Genomic DNA, 12,866 nt, shown 5'->3' with positions numbered 1-12,866 from the left:
CTGTCAGTTGATGATGTAAATCTTCATTTGTACTGCTGATTTTCATTTGCTATTTTGTTGACAGCATCTTTATCGTGTTTCTAGGTTTTTTTTAAAAAAAATGCAGGTTAGTTATCTGAATCCAAAAATGAATTTGTGTATACTATTTGTTCTAAATACTATAAGATTTATGTTACCTGCTGATATCCATTAACCTGCTGCAGATTGTGGTAGTAGAGATTGTACTGGTCCCTTGTACAGATGCTTGCAGGAGTACGAGTTAGCACCTGACTATTTGTGGGATCTTGCTGTGCATGATTTTTCATTGGTGTTCATGAGTTGGTGGCAGCGCAGATGGCCAACGTTTGCTGCCCGTCCTTGTTTTCCCTCATGAAGGTAATGGTGAATTTCCACGTTGAACTGCAGTCCATTTGCTGTAGGGTTAAGGAGAGAGTTCCACGGCTTGACCCAGTGACCCTGAAGGAAAGGCGATATGTTTCCAAATCATGGTAGTGAGTAGGTTAGAGACAAAATTACACGGTGGTGCTCCCATCTATCTGCTGCCATTGTCCTTCTAAATGCTGGTGGTCATGGATTTGGAAAGAGATGTCAGAGCAGCCTTGGTGAATTGTGCAACTTGCAGATGGCATTGGTCCTGGGGTGGGGGGGGAGTGAATGTTTGTGGACAGGGTGCCAGTCAAGCAGCTGCTTTGGCTTGGATGGTGTTGAGTTTCTTGTGCTATTGGAGTCGCACCCATCCAGGCAAGTGGGGAGTATTCCATTATACTTTTGACAGGCTTTGAGGAATTAGGTGAGTTACTTGCTACAGGATTCCGCGTTGCTGACTTGCTCTTGTGGACAGCATTCCCTCTCATTTTCATTGTGACTGCACCAACATCCGAGGGGTCCATGCTTGGACGTGACTTCCAGAGCCAGATTTCAATGTCGTGATCAGCCTCCTGTAATTGTCCAGGTTGGATTTGTCTTGCTTTTTTGTATATAGAATATAACTGATGCACTTTCCACATTATTGGACAGATACCTGTGTTGTGGGTGGTCTGGAAAAGCATGAGTCTCGAATGCTATTGCTAGAATGTTGTCAGTCCCAATAGCTATTGCTGCATCCAGTGCATCCAGCTGCTTCTTGATATCACTTGGAGTGAATTGAAATAGCTGGGGCCCACTGGAGGTGACAAAGATGGATCATCCACTCAGCAATTGTAGCTGAAGATTGTTACAAATTCTTCAGCCATCTCTTTTGTACTGATGTGGCAGGCTTCCCTGTCATTGAGGTGGGAACGTTTGTGGAGTTCTTGTCCATGAACATTCATGATCAGTTGTGGCAGATTTGAGGATAACACAAGTTTGTTTCTCCCTAAAGTGTGTTCCCTCACCACCTTTAGGACCTGACCAGCTCAGTCAGCAGTGACCCAGTCTTGGGTGAACATTGATGTCCCCTACCTAGAGTGCATTCTGCTCCCTTGCCACCTTCAGTGTTTCCTCAAATGCTCTGCAACATGAAGGAGTACAGATTTATCAGGTGAGGGTAGTGGGGTGGAAAGGTACTTGATAATCACAGGACATTTCCTTGCCCGTGTCTGATACTATGAGATTCCGTTCAGTTGAGAGTCAATGATGAGGGATCCCAGTGCAACTCTCCCCTGATAGTATACCACTGTGATGCTACTTCTGCTGGATTGGTCCTGCTAATGGTGCAGAAAATGTGATGGTGTTGTTGAGGACATAATGTGTGACTGTGCCAGGCTGTTGCTGAACTGCTTTGGCAATTGTGGTACAAATCCCCATAAGTAAAGAGAACTTTATATGGTTGACAAGCCTGTGTTTACTGTTGTTGCTTCCCCTGCCTTAGTTGATGGCAGTGGTTTCTCTGGTTTCATTTCTTTTGTGAGACTTTTTAACTGTTGGTAAGTGCTGAGTGGTTTGTGAAGCCAGTTCAGAGGGCCATTGAGAAGCAAGCACATTGCTGTGGGTCTGAAATCACATGTGAGCCAGAGCAGGTAACAATGTTATTTTGCTTTCCTGAGGGACATTAGTGAACTAGATTGGCATGATTTCATGGTCACCATTAGACTTTCAATTCCATATTTTTCATTGAATTGAAATTTCACTATCTGTCTTGGTTGGATTTGAATCCTTATACCCAGAATATTACCCGAGTCTGTGGATCACAATCCAGCGACAACATCACTTGGACATTGTCTTGCCAAATTTGGCTCCTGCCTAACCTATATTACAGCAGTGACTGTGTTAAAAGTACTTTAGTGGCTTTAAACAGTTTTGGAGTTTTTGAGATTGTGGATGGTGCTATATAAATTTAAGTTATTCTTTCTCTTCAATTCATCACTCAGAACAGTGGGATTTATTTAATGCCTCCTGCCATGATCAGAACTACAGTATTTGCACATACCATGCACTAAATGCTTTGTTTGATTTTCAGGGGTGAGTTACTTCTGAAGATGGACAGGCCTCTGGAGGCCAGGGATGCCTACATAAGAGCCTTGGAGTTGGATAAGACCAATGCTGACCTCTGGTATAATTTGGCGATTGTTTACATTGAGCTCAAAGATCCAACTGAAGCCTTGAAACATTTCAACCAAGCTCTAGAAATCAGTTCTAACCACAAGCTGGCACTATTTAACTCTGGTCTGCTTATGCAAGAATCAGGTAAATGGGCAAGTTATCCTTAAAACCAATCTTTGCTTAAATCGGTGATGTACTGAGCATTGAATTGGTGTTACAAGTTTAAAGCCGATTTCAAGTTTTATCAAAGGACCAGTTTTGTGAGGAGCTATTGGATAACATACAAGTGCTTGAGGTAAATGTCTTTTTATCAATGGGTAGGAAGGTCAGTTCTTTGCTGATAACTTCGTCCGTGGCTGCCATCTCTCGAGGGTTGAAGATCCCACTGGAGTAGAATAATGAAGCTGAATCCAACGTGCTGAGCACTCATTGCAAAAACTCTCATTTGAAAGTTCAAAATTGATTATTTCGTACATTTGAAAATTGGAAAATTTATTGTCAACGCTAAGCTGCCTCACCTTTTTAATTCTAATTGAAGTTCTTCATATGCACTTTGAAAAACAGGTTGTAAGTTTGCTCACTAAGCTGATAAATTTGTTCTCAGATGTTTTGTCACCATGCTAGGTAACATCAGTGAGTCTAAGTGAAGTGCTGGTGTTCTGACCAGCTTTCTACTTGTGTCTTGGTCTGTTAAGGTGAGTGATTTCATTTCCAGTTCTTTTTCCAAGAGATTGGTAAATGGGGTCCAAATCGATATGTTTATTGATGGAGTTCCGTTTTGAATGTCAGGCCTCTAGGAATTTTCGTGCATGTCTCTGTTTAGCCAGCTATTACTAGCATCCTTACACACAGATAAAGAAGGGCACCACTTTGCCTGGGGCAACACATCCATCCTAGAACAGGCTAAACAGAGACACGCACAGCAATTCCTAGAGGCCTGGCATTCAAACCAGAACTCCATCAATAAACACACTGATTTGGACTCCATTTACCAACTTCTCAGAAAAAGAACCAGAAATTATATCACCAGTCTTAACAAGCCAAGACACATAGATAGAAAGTGGGACAGAACACCAGTGCTTCCCTGGAGGCTCACTGGTGACAAAATGTCCGAGAACAAACCTACCAGCTCAGCGAGCAAACTTACAACCTGAACCACAATGTGAGCTACAAAGCTTCTCAAAAGTCGCAAACTTTGAAAAACATTTAAGATACACAAGATAAAAAGTGATTAATGTTTTGGAATATATTTAGAAGTTTTAAATGTAGAGATTGATTTAATCTTGATCCTCAGATCTGTGTTGAATCATTTTGACGACAGTATGTGGTGATTACACAAATATCCCCCAGGCTGGTCTGTGTCTATCAACTCCGGCCCACTTGGATGACATGCCAGCTCTGAGTCAGAATTCTGGCTTCCATTCCCACTCGACCAAAGTCAAAGCTGACATGCGCAGTGCAATACAAGTCAAGGGCTGCAATGTTGTAGGTATAGGTATTAAACTGAGAGCCTATTTGCATGCATTGATAAATGTGAAAGGTGCCATGAGGATGTATCAAAGCAAATGGGTATTCTTCCTAATGTCTTAGCCCTGGATGGAGGTTTTCTCGCTGAGCTGGAAGGTTCATTTCTAGACGTTTCGTCACCCTATAGGTAGTATCTTCAGTGGGCCTCAAGCGAAGCACTGCTGATAATTCCTGCTTTCTATTTATATGTTTGAGTTTCTGTGGTGATGTCACTTCCTGTTCTCTTTTTCAGGGTGTGGTAGATGGGGTCTAACTTGATGTTTGTTGATAGAATTAGACCTCCATCTACCACCCCCTGAGAAAAAGAACAAGAAGTGACTTCACCACAGGAAATGACATCACCACAGGAATTGATTTCACCAACCCAAAGAAACCCAAACATAGAAAGCATGGATTATAAGCAGTGCTTCATCTGAGGCCCACTAAAGATATTACCTAGTAGGGTGACGAAATGTCTGGAAATGAACCTTCTAGCTCAATTTGCTAACCTACATCCAGAACCTCAACCTGAACTACAAATCTTATCAAAACTCGCTACTGTCCTAACCATTATTTATTTCTGAAAGGACATCTTCACAGTAAGTTATCTCTTTGGCAGCTAGTTGTGTGCACGTTGGTTGCCTTGTTTCCTGCATTGGAACAAGGACTGCATCGGAAAAGTACAGCATTAGCTGCAGAGTGCTTTAAGGCATCCAAATGTGGTCAATGGCACCATATAAATGCAAGCTTTTCTTCCTTAATCATGACACACCTCTAATTGCCCTTTGAAATAGCCTAAAATGTTACTCAATTGTGACCATCTCTTTCAGATCAGTTAGAGATGGGTAACAATGCTGGGATTGCCACTGACCGCTGTGTCCTGTGAATTAGAAGAACATGGCCACTTGCTTTGGCTGTTGCTGAATACAGAGGAACCTTGATTTATCTGAAGGACATGGTCAGGCAGTATTTCGGTCGGTCAATCGAATTCTGGATAATCGAATGCTGCATAATATAGTTTAGCCGAGCATCGGGACCTTGCGATCTTGTCAGATAATCGAGGTTCCTCTGTATCTCTCAAATCTTCCCATATAGGCTGCATTTACCGTCACAATCAGGTGCCCTAGGCCTGACCTTCCCTGCCTGATGCCCAGCCATGTACGCTCCATCTTACTGCAGTCTGTTGTATCACCAGCTAATATCACAAGCTCTGTCTGCACATATACAGGACCATTTTGACATTACAAATAATCAATCTACCCTAGTTATCGGTTGCATTAGGAAGGACTTATAGAGTCATAGAGATATACAGCACTGAAACAAACCCTTCAGTCCAATTTGTCCATACTGACCAGATATCCCAACCCAATCTAATCCCACCTGGTGCTCCCGGCCCATATCCCTCCAAACCCTACCTATTCATATACCCATCTAAATGCCTTTTGAATGTTGCAATCATACTAGCCTCCATCACTTCTTCTGGCAGCTCATTCCATACATGCACCACCCTCTGCATGAAAACGTTGCCCCTTTTTGTCTCTTTTACGTCTTTCCCCTCTCACCCTAAACCTATGCGGTCTAGTTTTGGTCTCCTCCTCCCCAGGGAAGAGACTTTGTTTATTTATCCTATCCATGCTCCCCATGATTTTATAAACCTCTATGAGGTCACCCTTCAGCCTCCAACGCTCCAGGGAAAATAGCTGCAGCCTATTCAGTCTCTCCCTATAGCGTTCATCCTTCAAACCTGGCAACTTCCTTGTAAATCTTTTCTGAACCTTTTCAAGTTTCACAACAACTTTCCGATAGGAAGGAGACCAGAATTGCACGCAATATTCCAAATGTGGCCTAACCAAGGTCCTGTACAGCCGCAACATGACCTCCCAACTCCTGTACTCAATACTCTGACCAATAAAGGAAAGCATACCAAACGCTGCCTTCACTATCCTATCTACCTGCAACTCTACTTTCAAGGAGCTATGAATCTGCACTCCAAGGTTTCTTTGTTCAACAACACTCCCTAGAATCTTACCATTAAGTGTATAAGTTCTGCTAAGAATTGCTTTTCCAAAATGCAGCACCTCACATTTATCTAAATTAACCTCCATCTGCCACTTCTCAGCCTAGGTGCCCATCTGATCAAGATCCTGTAGTAAGCTGAGGTAACCTTCACAACTCCAATTTTGGTGTCGTCTGCAAACTTACTAACTATACCTCTTATGCTCACATCCAAATCATTTACTTAACTGACGAAAAGTAGTGGACTCAGCACCGATCCTTGTGGCACTCAACTGGTCACAGACCTCTAGAATGAAAAATAACCCTTCACCATCATTCCATCCCACCTTTGACCCAGTTTTGTATCCAGTTGGCTAGTTCTTCCTGTATTCCATAAGATCTAACCTTGCTAAGTAAGTCTCCCATGCGGAACCTTGTCGAATGCCTTACTGAAGTCCATTGATGTGGATTGGTTAGCACTGCCGCCTTGCAGCGCAAGGACCCAGGTTCGATTCCAGCCTTGGGTGACTGTCTGTGTGGTGTTTGCACATTCTCCCCGTGTCTGTGTGGGTTTCCTCCCACAGTCCAAAAGATGTGTAGGTCAAGTGAATTTGCCATGCTGAATTGCCCATAGTGTTAGGTGCATTAGTCAGAGGGAAGTGGAGCTGGGTGTTTTACTCTTTGGCGGGTTGGTGTGGACTTGTTGGGCTGAAGGGCCTGTTTCCACACTGTAGGGGATCTAATCTAATCTAATTTTATAAGAATAAACATTTTTGGTAGGTTAATTGAAGACTAGGTGCCCTGTATAAGGTGGTCTTGGTTTAAGTCCATCTCTAGGCATCTCCTGCATATATAATCTAAACTGACACGTCCATTGCAGTCTTTGAGGAAGTCCTGCACTGCCGTCTTACACCCTGTCAATTTGCTCAGTTGGGCATAAAAGGTGCCAAGACACAATTTCGAAAAAAAGCAAAGACGTTACCACCAATATCCTGGGAAAAATTCTTATCCCAAAAACACCTTTTTTTTGAAAAAATGAGGCCTGGCAGGTTTTGGTAGTATTTTTGTGAGCCCCTGATGTGCATACATGCTGTTGTGTTTCTGGTATTACAACACTGACTGCATTTCTAAACTGTCCAGTTGGCTGTGTGCTGCAATCAGTTTGTTCGCAGCTAGGCTGTGGATTATTGTATTGCAGTTGAGGTCCTGGAAACAGTTACCTGACAACCTCATTGATGTCCTTTGGAAATGAGAAAGGTGAGGGGAGGTAATTAGTTGTGAGAAGCATGCTGTAGTATAAATTCTTATAGGCTAACCCACATCGAAGGATTCTCAAGTAATGATTGTGCAATTTGTTTTACATTAAGTCAAAAAGAAGCATTCAGTAAAATGTAACCTTTTAGCTTCTAATGGGTTCTGTACCACATTATGTCTTTGAGTGAACTTGCTTAGCACTCTGTTTATCTTTCTCCCAGTCCATGGAAGTGCAATCTCTGGAGATCACAGCCATTAGTTTAATTATTCCAGCATTTGATGAAATTGTGGCTGATTTGGGATCTTATTCCATCTACGTTCCTTGCCTGATTTCTTTTTGAACCTTTAGTTCATGGAAATCGTCCAAGCTCACTTTTGAAAAGTTGCTAAATCAATTGATTGGCATAGACTGCAATCTTGCATCCATAAAACATCAATGTAACTTGGGTTCAAGAAAGTTAAAAATCACACAACATCAGGTTATTCTACAACAAGTTTATTTGGAAGTACTCACTTTCGGAGTGCTGCTCCTTCATCAGACTGTTGTGCTCTATAAGAACGTAAGACACAGAATTTATAGCAGAAGTTTACAGTGTGAAATTGTATGTTGAAAAAGACCTGGATTGTTTGTTAAGTCTCTCATCTTTTAGAATGGGCATGTTGGTTTCAGTTCTTTCTTATGTAAATCCCAGAACTGTTTTAAAGTTACATTCTCAAGTGAACTTTAACAATTGGTGTCATGTTGACCCAGATTAATGCGTTTAAGGTGTGAGGCTGTCTGTGCCACAATGTTCAGACTATTTTTAATCAAAAAAATGGATTTACAGAATCTTACATGGATTTGTGCAGTTTTTGAGCAAAATAAAATCTAATTCTGCACGTACAAGTTCACCTCTCAAACTCAGACCCCCGCCACGCATACTTGACTGTCTGAGAGTGTATGAGAGTGTAAAGGGGTAGAAGTCTATGAGAGGATGCGTGTGTGTATGTGTGAGCGTATGAGAGAGACGGTCTGCGTGAGACTATGGGTCTGTAGGAGTATGTTCAAGAAACTTGGATTCAAGAAAGGAAGAGGAGTTATTTGTCATGGTTGCAGTCAAGTACTGCTTCCAGAAATTTAGTTTGCTAACAAGGTGATTGAAGTGAAGACAATGAATTTTAAGATACTGAATGAATTAACATTTCCCTGTGTTTTAACAGGTGAGGCAAGCCTGAGACCTGAAGCAAAGAAGCGTTTTTTGAGTTATGTGGAAATGGAACCTGAGGATGCAAATGGCTACTTCAATCTGGGTATGCTTGCCATGGACAACAAAGAGAATGTTGAAGCTGAATCCTGGATGAAGAAATCTATTCAGGTGCAACCAGGTTTCCGCAGCGCACTATTTAACCTGGCACTGCTATATTCTCAAACTGGGATGGAGATGCAGGCTCTTCCAGTTCTGGAGGACTTACTACATCACCACCCTGATCACATTAAAGGCCTTATCCTGAAGGGGGACATTCTCATGAACAAGAAAAAGGATATTCAAGGAGCCAAAAAATGCTTTGAAAGGATTTTGGAAATCGATCCCTCCAACGTTCAGGGGAAACACAACCTGTGCGTGGTGTACTTTGAAGAGAAGGACCTTATGAGGGCTGAAGCTTGTCTGTCTGAGACCTTGGCTTTGGCACCTGATGAGGAGTACATCCACCGACACCTGAGCATTGTGCGCAACAAGATAGCAGCTCAGGGCAGTGGAGGCTCGTTGGAACAATCAACACCAGCCATCAGCCCAGCAAAGCGAGTGGGAGGTGAAGCCCCTACTGAGAGCCAGAAGGGGCACAGCAACAAACAGAGAAAAGTTTCCAAAATAGCGGACGCTTCTGAAGGCGACACAGAGTTTTCCAGCAATTCAAAACAATCTCAAAACAGTCTGAACAAACGGACAAAAAAAAAGTCCAACAAAGAAATCAAAGAGATTGAAAAGAAGCGAGCCGCTGCCTTAAAACGGCTGGAAGAGATTGAACGCATTTTGAATGTCGAATAGAATGGAAGTTGTGAACACTAAGGACGTATGTGATCATCGTCCTTTTAACTTGATTACATTATTGTGGCAACAATGGTTTACAGTTTCCTGCCATGCAGGAAGCATTTATTTTATGCAAAGTAACTTAAATAGGAATCATAATTAATACCAACAAAGCAAATGATTTGTCTGAATGCAAACTTAATCACTAATTTAATAAACTGAAAGGCTCCTACCTCCTCTCACCTATAACAAACTCAAACGAATAGCCTTTCACAGTGCAGATTCGGTTAAGGTCCTTGCATTTTGGGACCATACCACAGTTTGAAGGTTTGGGAAGATCTTGAGCCAACCCAAGTTACTGGATGGTCCAGTAGCACAAATGATTTCCATCTCTTCCCCTATTGGTTCAATGTTTAAGTGAATGGCAACATGTGGGATTACAGATTAGAATGTTCAAATTGAATCCAAACGTATTAACAAATTTCATCTGAGACTCCCCAATCTGCTTTGATACCACTGGGTTGAGGAAGTAAGTAAAAATTTGCCAACTTTCACCATTTTGGCTGCTGTTTGGTGGCCCTGTTGGGAAGCACAAATGGATCAATGCAATGAGCTGATGGGGCTTGGCTTAAAAAACTACATCCGCCCCCTGCTCCCCCTTGCAACCACAGCATGTTGCAGCCAAAACAAAGCTCTGACAATGCTCAAAGAGCTAGGTACAAACTGCGTCCACATGTGCCATCAGAGGGGAGGAGGAACAAAAGCTGAAAAAGAGAGCAAGTTTTCAAAGGCTTGCATTGGTTTCCCACCCAGAATCATTGATGAAAGTGATTCCTCTGTTGCTGTGGCCAGTAAACTGAATGCATGAGTCACAGCCGGTGGCCACAGGACTGGATACAATTAAGGATATGTTGTTCTGTGGTGGTTTGTTACTTAAGGGGTGCGCTTGTAGAATAGAGATAGCAAGTTTTACACCTGCATTTTGTGAAACCTGAGTATCTTTTGTTTAAGAGGAAAGCATTTCCTGAGGACTCAAAATTGTTCCCTTGAGTATGAAAGGAACTGTTTGAACTTCTGAATTCTGAAGTTGTTATACAACCTGTAGCACACTTCCACAGCCTCTTATTTATGTAATATATAACTGAGTGTTTTGTTTGCTGCCTTCACGTGCTGGGTAGTGCTTAGGTAAGCTCAGTTTTCATTTTTCTGTGCACAAACTTTGATTACTGTGGCAATAAAAGTATCTTTACTGTCATACTGTTAAACCACTCCTGATACGAATGTTACTTAGAAGCAGCACATTTTTAACAGAAAATATGTTTGATTTTTTTTCCATGTTGGGTTTTTGTATAAACATTTTAGTCTTTGTTCAAATCATGCATCACTTTTGTTTTGAAAAATTAAGTATATTGTGTTCATTTATCTTGAAGTCAACATTGGGTCAAACCTTATTTCTTTTGCTCCATTTTCATGTTTCATTTGTCATTATACAGAGCACCCCAATTTTGCATCTTTCTTATGTAATGCTGTAGCTGCATCTAATTATGTAAGGTTCAAATTTCTGCTGATGTGTTTACACTGCAAATTTTTCCTGAGTTGTTCTCAGTTTTGCCATGTTAGTTCATAAAGACTTGACTGACTTTTTGATGGACTGAATCACTAACCAGAAACACATTTTTTTAAGTGAAACCACTCTATTCCGATTAGTCTAATGTCTTGATCTATGTTTAACTGACATTAACAAGTGGTATAACCTGTCTCCGAAATGGATTACTTTTTTGTCTTTGCTTGAATGCAAATAAACTTTGAATTTCAGAGAATTGTGTCCTTGGGCTAGTTTCTGCTTTTCTCAGGGATTTATGTGGGTTGTCAACTGCCCCTCGTTTTGAGAATGACTCCTACCCGGGGTTGAGAGTTTTTACCGGGAGCCTTCATATGACTCAGCTTGCTGATTGTCAAGCAGGAGGACTTTGAGCTCAATAGGCAGAATTTCTCATGCAGTAGTGGGATCCACAGTTGAGGATTTCCTTCCTTTTATTTGCTGCTGCTGCTCTGCCTCATTCTTAAGACTCAATGACTGTGTCCGTGAAGCCACTTGATGGACAAATTGTCACCATTTTGAACGATTGGTTGTAAATGCTCCCAAGTCATTAATGTAAATGCTGCCACATTTCAGATAGAACTTCTGAGTGTCTTTGAAGTAACATGGGGGCATGTCTTTTGACTCATTCCTTCTATACTCTGTTTTTTTCAGCAATATAAAATTATACCCACAGCTTTTTTAGGTGGATGAATGATTCCAGGAAGCATTCAGAGAATTCCTACAGTGTGGAAGTCTACACTGATCTTCCAAAGAGCATCCCATCCAGACTGACTGCATCCCTGTAACACTGCATATTCCATGGCCAATCCACCTAACCCGCACATCTTTGGACTGTGGTAGGAAACCTACCCAAACATGGGGAGACTGTGCAAACTCCACAGTCACTCGAGGGTAAAATTGAACCCAGGTACCTGGAACTGTGAAGCAGCAGTGCTAACTAGTGAGCCACTGTTAGAATTTCTGTGGATTTCTGACCGATATTTATTCTTTAGCCAACCCCACCAAGACACATTATCTGGTCATTCACTTACTACCTTTGTGAAACCTTAGTACATTGTACCATTCAGATAAAGAACTCTTGGTCTTTGAGCCTGCTCTCCCATTCAATTAGATCATGGCTAATCAAGTTTTAGCCTCAACTCTACACTCCTGTATATTCCTAGTAATCTTTCATCCTTTGGTAATCAAGGATCTATCTATCCTTGCCTTAACATTATTTATGGATTCTGAAGAATTCCCTCAGATTACAACGGGATTTTAATCAGATGGACCAGTTGGGCTGAGAAGTGGCAGATGGAGTTTAATTTAGATAAATGTGAGGTGCTGCATTTTGGGAAAGCAAATCTTAGCAGGACATATACGCTTAATAGTAAGGTCCTGGGGAGTATTGCTGAAGAAAGAGACCTTGGAGTGTAGGTTCATAGCTTCTTGAAAGTGGTGTCACATAGGATAGTGAAGAAGGTGTTTGGTATGCTTTCCTTTATTGGTCAGAGTATTGAATGCAGGAATTGGGAGGTCATGTTGTGGCTGTTCAAGACATTGCTGAGGCCACTTTTGGAATATTGCGTGCAAATCTGGTCTCGGAATGATGTTGTGAAACTTGAAAGTGTTCAGAAAAGATTTAAGTGGGTGTTTGCCAGGATTGGAGGATTTGAGCTATAGGGAGAGGTTGAATAGGGTGGGGCTGTTTTCCCTGGAATGTCGGAGGCTTGGGGGTGACCTTATAGAGGTTTATAAAAACATGAAGGATGTGGATAGGATAAATAGACAAAGTCTTTTCCCTGGGGTGGGGGAGAACTAGAGGGTATAGGTTTGGGTGAGAGGGGAAAGATATAAAAGGGACCTAACAGGTAACTTTTTCATGCAGAGGTTGATGTATGTATGGAATGAGCTACCAAAGGAAGTGGTGGAGGCTGGTATGATTGCAACATTTAAAAGGCATCTGATGGATATATGAATAGGAAGGGTTTGGAGGGATA

At 41.8% G+C, this 12,866-nt stretch overlaps 1 protein-coding gene across 4 annotated transcripts in view; it reads left to right on the top strand.

Moving 5' to 3' along the window:
* Positions 1-11,040, top strand: part of tmtc3 (transmembrane O-mannosyltransferase targeting cadherins 3) — a 66,136-nt gene extending 55,096 nt beyond the window's left edge. For all 4 annotated transcript variants that reach the window (XM_060839687.1, XM_060839684.1, XM_060839685.1 and 1 more), the window contains exons 13-14: positions 2,438-2,664; positions 8,476-11,040. In XM_060839687.1, coding sequence (XP_060695670.1) covers positions 2,438-2,664; positions 8,476-9,302 — 1,054 coding nt within the window. In that variant the 3' untranslated portion in view covers positions 9,303-11,040. The remainder of the gene's footprint in view (positions 1-2,437; positions 2,665-8,475) is intronic.
* The last annotated feature ends 1,826 nt before the right edge of the window (positions 11,041-12,866 follow it).

Source organism: Hemiscyllium ocellatum, chromosome 19 (assembly GCF_020745735.1).
Source record: "Hemiscyllium ocellatum isolate sHemOce1 chromosome 19, sHemOce1.pat.X.cur, whole genome shotgun sequence".
Taxonomy (NCBI): domain Eukaryota; kingdom Metazoa; phylum Chordata; class Chondrichthyes; order Orectolobiformes; family Hemiscylliidae; genus Hemiscyllium; species Hemiscyllium ocellatum.
This window is presented reverse-complemented; position numbering and strand designations above follow the sequence as displayed.